Here is an 8,704-nt window from a genome sequence, read left to right as displayed (position 1 = left end):
ATTCTATTACAGACGTTCAATATTCCATTCCAGCAAAATCTTTTAATTTTATTTCTAGCTTGAAGACCCCATTGCACCTCTGTGGAGTGAGTTTGAAGATTTCCATACTCAATTCAATTGAAATTTGGCTGCATATTTAACATTGGATACTATCATTTGACTATTTACACTATTTTATAATAGTTTATCAATTTGTTTGTACATTATGGGAGTTCATTTGATTTTTTATTTATTTGCCACAAACATAATACAAAAAAGATTTACTGTACAAAAAATAAATACCGTATAAGCTACTGCACTCAACTTAAATACATAGCCTACATAAAAATTAAGGAGCTGATAATTTATTTAATAACGAAATGATATCCTTATTCATATCATACATAATAATTATTAAATGAAGACCTAATTATTTTATGCTCCCATGAGTATACAGTAGGTGAGACAAAAACAACGGCAAAAGGAAGATTCCTTGTGCGCCAGTGTGAGTCATAAAATCAGCTTAATCAGAGTATAATATATAAACTTGAATTTAGCGTATGTAGTGTTCAAAAATGTGATTTATAATATGAAATTGGTTATTATATAGAAGTAAACCATGGGAATAATGCAAATTAAATAATTGGAAAGTCATAACTCTATCTTATTTATCAATATTCCCTCAGTTTAAATATTCACCTTTGAAAGCAGACAGGGCGGTGCTCATGCAAAAACCAGAAATTTGTCTCATTACTAAACAGTTCCTCATTTCAACATTTTTATATAATAAATTGAATCTTAAATAATTGAAACTACCGTATTTTTATTCGACGATAGAAAATTATTTCAATAATTAGTTCAACTAATATTTATACTAAGAGCATATACTGAACACAAGACAAACTTATTCACTTGACTCACTCTCCCTATAACAATGACAGCGACTTTTTCTATAAATAAAGGAAATAAACTTCTGTCTTGTGAATTATTTATGCACTGACAAAGGCTTTCTGATTGCAAAACTCTAATTGAAAAACAGGGTGATTATTAGCAGTCTTTTTGGAATCTGCCTATATTGTGTCTAAGGAGACGAAAAACTAAATATAGTTGAGGGCGTAATTGTTTCTAAATTCGAGTAGCCTATACAAAGTGATTGAGGCCTACTTCCTCGCCCATAATAACAGTGATCAGTTTTGTCTTCAATAACAGCAATTACAATATTGCACTCATTTTTAGCTATTCTTGAGTGCAGAATAATAATGTTCATTTTCCATCACAATGGGATGTACTAGTTGTAATAACAACGATTAAGTGTTTAATGATTGACCAATTTACAGCAAATATAGAAAAAAAGAAAAGTCTCCACTTCAGAGGACACTTCCTTTCAGTTGATGTCTGATCTCTGTCCAGGACATCAGTGCCCTGTCCTATATTCTGTCTAAAGAGTGATCAGACCAATGAGAAATCTTTGAGAACTCTGTGTAGAGTTCTAGAAAATCTCATTTAATGGTTCAGAGTTGTTCTCCTAGTTGTAAATCGAAATTTCTTCATTTTTTTATAATATGGTATGTATAGTAAGGTACCTGAATATGGAGATAAATCATAGATCAATTAATATATCACCAACATTTATAGACTCATCACATGAAAAATTTAGTAATTCGATGATTCTTACAAGTTATTTACCTATTTAATGTCTCAGATTTCGATTTTGAACTATTTTGACGTCACTACAGTCAATTTTTTGAATGATAGGTAGTTATTGAAACTAGTACTCACATATGTGGAGCGCTTTTGGATTTTGAAATTTATAATAATAAATGCGATTCTCAGATTTCTTTAAATCTACCTACTATACGGTACATTCTTAGAATCAAATGATGTGATATTTTCTTAAGCAGCAATAAATTCAATTTTAAATATATGAATTGAATCATCTCTAAAAAGACAACATTTGATTCTATATACCAGAGATTATTGTGTTTAGATAAGCTAGGCTGGAGCCAATGTTGTCAATTTTGACAAAAAGTAGGTAGGCTACTCTCAAACATTATATCATTGAATGCACCGCATGAATGCATCCATAAGCAATCGCCCACATATAAAATTAATAGTCATAATTGAACTTGAAATTAGTAAACAATATTTATAATAATTTATTACAGTACTCATTACAATTGTATATTTATAGAATTTGAATTTATATCATGATTATAATACCGTATCAAAGTATAAGGCTATTTCATTAACTTTGGAAGAGATAAAATACTAATGTCGTAAAAAATATTCAAGGATTGTAACATTTTTTTCAGATACAGATGGAAAGTACCCGTTTCCTTAAGAAATTTACTGATCTGGTTCACTATGACAAAATACATAATTCCATTCTACTCCTGATAATAACTATCCTTGTGGTATTGTCACTGTCGAATCTATGTTTGGTAATTATATACGAGCAGAATAATGCAGAAAAACGCCATAGAGCAATACAATATATTTTCTCTATTATATGCATGATTAAAAGTACAATAGAACGCAGTTTGAGACCTGGAAATGTGATAAAAATAATAGAATTAATTGAAGGAAGCCTCATGGATGATTGCATGAGAGTGAGATTTGGAGGAACTAATAAATGGAAGAGGATTTGTGAGAATTATGACACAAAAAAAGAATACATGGATAAACTTTTCAAAAGAATGTATATCATCCTTATGTTTGTATATGTGTCAATAATTGGAAGAAATGTATTGGATGAATTATTGGGAGGAAAGTCAAATGAAACTTCATTCAAGGATTGGCCAACACCTGTTGTATACTGGTGTCCTCCAGGTTATGATAGTATCATTTTCTTTCTTATCGTAGAGGTTATACAGTGTGCCTTGATGTATGTCATGTTAATAGAAGGCTTTTGTCAAATTTTCGCCACATGTTTGGCCTCAGAAAGAGTTCTTACTGATTTCGAAACTATTTACATGCTGCTAGAGAGCCTGAATGATGATTTCGCAGAATCTGATGATAATTACAGAAAAAATCAATACATTCAGAATGACAGTCAATTTGAGAAAAATCTCAAAGTTGATTTAGCTGTGTTAGTAAAAAGTCATCAGACCTTAAACAGGTACAGTCAAGCTAGTTGTATTTTCAAATGATTTACCAAATTTATGTATGTATAGTCTCGCTGGATTTGAAATGACCATAGATGCCTATACACATTAGGACTAGATCAACTATATGGATAACCCCTTCTCTAATAGCAAACTCAATTTGGTTTTCTTCACATCTAAATTATAATATCTATTCTAAGAGAATTTTAAAAGGATCTTGATTCTTTTTTTTATATAGGGTCTATATGAAATATGCATTGCAAGGTTTCAAAATAAACAGCTTTCATTGCGTTTATATTATGACTTGCTTGATGAATGAATAAACTAATAACATTAATCTTAAAAGCGAAAAATTGGACAACCTATATGTGGGAGATATATTAAAGTTTAGAGAATTTCTAATCCATCAAAAGAAGTGATTCTTCCTTATATATAAAATTACATTCCGATCAAATCTTTGAGTAGAGGCCAAGGACTTTTTCAACAAAAATAAATACCTGATGACATTATTGATGGTGAAATTGCATACATTTTCCATTCACTTTTCAATAGACAAAACGGTAGGCATCAAAAAAAAGTAGAAAAGAGCGAGGAGACTTCTAATCAAAAGCATGTAAGATATTCATTCTCTCAAGTGCCAGAATTTGTTTTTTTGTGAATCACCACTATTAATTTTCATGTAGGTAGTTGTAGTTCCACCATTTTCTTAAAACAATAACATTGATGTGTAAATGTAATGGTTATGATAAGATTGCTTTACAGGCAATCAGAATGCTGGATTATTTCCACAATCATAACTGACTATATAATATTTTTCTGTTGGACATCGCAGCAACTTCAAAACTTATTCAGATTATTCAGCGTACGGGACTGTTGCATTAACGTTTGTTATTTATTATGACACTGTCATCAGTATCTACACTGTCATGAAGGTGAGTACAATTTTTAAGACAGTGAAAATACAATGTGACATTCAAAATTAACATCTCAAAAATGATGAAATAATAAAATCTGATTATACATACATAATCAGTCAGATGATATACTACCTAATTATTGCATTACTGTATGTCGTTTTATCATTATGATGCTAATTTTTGAAATTCTCAATATACTGCAACTCAATATAAAAGTATTTGGAGTGTTGTATAAATTGAAATATGAAGTTTTGGGCATAATACGTATATATTATGTTGGGAAATTTCAAAAGTTATAACCATGCAATATCAAATACATAAATAACGACGTAATCATTGTATAATTTATTCGTATTGTCAGAATTATACAAATTTTCAAAATTCTTAAGGTAGGTACCCCTAGTACTAGGTACTCTCTATAGTGAGGTCCACGTTATAATGACAGTTTTTGATCAACTTCGGTTTTGCTATCCTTGTCTATCATTCGACAAAGCCGGTGGTACCTACTATCCTTTTCTAGGTCCACAACGATGACAATTATGTTTTTGACAGTGTAGAAATATAATTAATTAATGCAGAGAATTGGCATCGCTATTCTTCCATCTTTATCCACTGCCATTATAACGTGGACCAGACTATAGTATTTGTGTGGGATTGAAATGCTGTGAAAATGCATGAAAAGTTCCAAGCATCCCTGGAATGTTCCTTCATAGTATCAAGCATTTCACTTCATACTTCATAGACCTTGAAATTCAAACGCTTTCCAAACCAAGCTTCATAAAATTGAAAACTGACTATGAAAAGATAAAAGTTGGATACTTCATACTTCATAGACCTTGAAATTCAAACGCTTCCCAAACCAAGCTTCATAAAATTGAAAACTGACTATGAAAAGATGAAAGTTGGAACGTTGGAAAATAATCGAATCATAATATTATCTTCATTACCAGGCTAATAATATAAAGATAATGGTGAACTTTGCTGTGGCTTGTATTTTCATCAATTTGATCATACTATTCTGTTATCACCATGGACAGAAAATTGTCAATCAGGTAATTAACAATTTACTGTATTATTTTTATTTTTCTTATTTCTGTTTTTGTCTCATGCACATCGAAACTACACTATTCAACTCATTCTACTTTCCTTGCCCTATTACCATAGGTAAGGAAAGTATTGCTTTCCGAAAAAATTAAGATACCCCAATTTCTAAATTTCTATACGTTTCAAGGTCCCCTGAGTCCAAAAAAGTGGTGTTTGGTCTGTATGTGTGTGTGTGTATGTGTGTGTGTGTGTGTGTGTGTGTGTGTGTGTGTGTGTGTGTGTGTGTTGTGTGTGTGTGAGTGTGTGTGTGTGTATGAGTGTATGTGCGTCTGTGTACACGATATCTCAAACTGTTGTCAACTGTTAATTCTATTAAATCATTCACTATGAAGAGATAGCAGACCTCGTGTGTTTCTAGCGTTATTGTCCTGTCACCAGCTGGCTCAAATCATTGAATAGTAGACTTGAGATGAGCGTGCACACTAGCGTCAGGTGATCAATTTTCATAACGGCAAGGAAAGTTGTGTGAGTGCACCACACCAGATTTTATAATACTGTGGTACTAGAAATTATGTGTAGCCTACTTATTTTGTGTGTGTGTGTGTGTGTGTGTGTGTGTGTGTGTGTGTGTGTGTGTACACGATATCTCATCTCCCAATTAACGACTTGGGAATGACTTGAAATTTGGAACTTAAGGTCCTTCCCCTATAAGGATCCGACACGAACAATTTCGATCAAATGCAATCCAAGATGGCGGCTAAAATGTTGTCAAAAAGAGTATAACATCAAAACAAAAAGTGAATAAATATAATCGAAGTAGAATAGTAGAACAGAATAGCAGCTGACTATTATTCAATCAGCTGCTCAGCAGAAATTTTATTACTGTGCAAAAAGTCACTTTCTGCACCCTTTCTATACCCTTTCTGCATTGAAAGTTAGAAGTTGGCTGCTGATTTGACAACATTAGAGCAGTTAGACTGAATTCCTTCTTGCATAGAACTATGAAGCCACCATCTAAAACCATAATTCCATCCTTAACTCAATTTGGTATTTTTGATGACTGAAGCCCTTTTTGCATGAATCGATTCTATTGTCCTGTCACCAGCTGGCTTAGATCTTCGAATAGTAGACTAATTTAGATGCGCGGGAACACTAGCGTAATTTGGTCAATTTCATAACGGCAAGGAAAGTTGTGTGAGTGCACCACACCAGATTTTTCCACTTCGTTTTTTAAAAAACTTTAAGGATATTTATTGGTTGATTTTAGATCTGTAATAATAACTATATTGTATAATGTAAGTGTATGTCACACATTACAAATTGTAATATTATTTCATAAGTAGGGTAGGCTTTCCCCAAAATATGACAGTTCCAATACCGTACCCAAAGTGAAAATAAATATTCTAGACTAGCAGGTAGCCTACCCCGTCTCCGCAAAGGGTCCATATTAAAACTTAACAAACTGAAACTTGACATAATTAATAATCTTAAAGAATTTAAAATAGGCCTACAAACCATCCTCAGTTAATTAAGAATCTTTATTTATTTTTTATTCTTCATTCATACATACAATAAATACATCATTGGAATGATTATATTTATGATAGGGAGAGGAAAAATAAGGTAACCTTGTGCTATTCCTCTCCCAAATTCAGATAAGGTTACACATAGTCCGAAATGGGTAAAGTCACAAACTTTCAGTCCTTGAATATTCTCACAAAGTCGATTACCAAATTTAGATGCTTCAAAACCAAACATAGAAGAAATATTTTTTACATCATCATAACTTGTATAGGAAATACTCCTATAATATGCAAAATAGCTATGAATCATGCAAAATTCCAAGTTTATCAGTCCAGTAGGCTAGCTCAGACGTGATGATGCGTCAAACATAATTTTCAATCCCGTACGTGTATAAGCAGTTCTTTCCTTTATTATAGTACCTATATAGATCCATACAGAGACAGATTTTGGGATATTCTTGCCGTTTATTAATTTTTTTTCTTTCAGAACGATAGATTCCGTCAAAGCCTGACTGAAGTTGCATGGATAGACAAGCCAAAGTGGTTCAGAAGTGCATTGTGTATCATGATGGGACGAGCTAACATTGATAATGAGTTGAAGCCCTATGGTGTTTACATATTGAACCATGAGTCATTTAAAAATGTTGGTTTGGTATAATATACTGTTTTACGAAGAGGACTTTTGTTAGCATAAATAATTTACCCTTTTAAAACAAAAAATCGACTTATATAGAGCTTTCTTTTGGAGTGTAGCATATATTGGAGCAGAAAATATAGTCTCCTAGACTGATAAAAAGGTCAGACTCATATAAAATTTATATTATTTAATAATAATATAAAGATTCCAGTAGAATCTGGAAGATGGCAGAAAAATTGAGTATTAATAAGTTGGCAGATGCAAAGGCCAGGCATTGAAGTAAATTTTTTTTCTCATCTAAATCTTGAATTCATAGTTGAAGTTTAGTTTATCAGTCTTTTTTATATAAGTATGGTAAATGATCAATGAATTTGATTATCAATGAAAATAATTTATTTGATTGTTTCAGATTATAAAAGCTGCATTTTCGTTTGGAAATATAATCTATTCTGTCAAATCAAATTCAGTGTAGGCCAGAAGGCCTAATACAGAGAAAGTGAAGATATAATAAATTATGTTGTAATTTTCCACATTTGACGCTGTGAAAACAGATTAAATTGAAAATTGAATAGAACAATTATATCTCGAGTTCATTGCCTATCCATTTCTATACCCAATGTACTATTTGTATATAAATTCCAGTTCTTAGCAATGCGAACTAGCCCTATAGAAAGTTGATTCACTTGTAACTTCCTTTATTCATCATTTATGTACAATTTACTATAAACTTTTTATCAAGATCCATGGCTCAAACCCATCAAACGTATAAGTATCTGGAGAAATGGAAGCCTTGAGGTCACTTGAATGTAGCATGTTCAATTTCTTCTAAATTGTTCATGTGTATTTTACTCTTCAAGTTGAGAATGAATATGATAATTGATTAATTCATTCTAAATTTATAGAATGAATCAATTATATATACCCTTGAATATTGAATATAATACAAAATTACTGGAATACGAGAGAATAAAAATCTTTTGTGTAAGCGGTATAACCCAGGACTACACAACACCTCCAGTCTTAATGATTATAATACGAAGCTGATGATTAAATGATTAATGACAATCAATTGTTGCTTTCATTAAGTAGGGATGAGTGCTGCTAAGATGAGGCAGGATAAAGGCCTGCCAGTGGCTGAAACATTCTACTGAGACTATACGGCACTGGTGTAGAATATTATAGAGACTACTTTCATCAACCTTGGTCTATATATGCATAATACCAAATGTATAAGAGGACTTCCCATTGAGTTTAGGTTGGCATAATAAATTAGTATTATAAAGAGACGATAACCAAAACTAAGCGTCATAAGAATTGATCAATACATAGAATAAAGAACAGTATTACAATTTAGGTGAGGGCTACCCGTATTTATGAGAAAACTAAAAAATCAAAGTACCATTTTTTAAACTTTATTTTATTACTCACGACATGTTTCGAAATATTAATGCCATTTTTAAGTGAGTGAATGAAATAAAATAATTTCTATTATTTGGCATC

At 31.6% G+C, this 8,704-nt stretch overlaps 1 protein-coding gene across 1 annotated transcript; it reads left to right on the top strand.

Moving 5' to 3' along the window:
* The first annotated feature begins 3,845 nt into the window (after nt 1-3,845).
* On the top strand, nt 3,846-7,692 carry LOC120349775. Its single transcript, XM_039420455.1, has 4 exons — nt 3,846-4,015; nt 4,951-5,052; nt 7,055-7,210; nt 7,614-7,692. The coding sequence occupies exons 1-4, from the start codon at nt 4,010-4,012 to the stop codon at nt 7,674-7,676; spliced, it is 327 nt and encodes a 108-aa protein (XP_039276389.1). The 5' UTR covers nt 3,846-4,009; the 3' UTR covers nt 7,677-7,692.
* Nucleotides 7,693-8,704: the final 1,012 nt, after the last annotated feature.

Source organism: Nilaparvata lugens, chromosome 2, assembly GCF_014356525.2.
Source record: "Nilaparvata lugens isolate BPH chromosome 2, ASM1435652v1, whole genome shotgun sequence".
NCBI lineage: Eukaryota > Metazoa > Arthropoda > Insecta > Hemiptera > Delphacidae > Nilaparvata > Nilaparvata lugens.
Note: the sequence above shows the minus strand (reverse complement) of the source record. Positions and strands in the feature narration are given on the sequence as shown.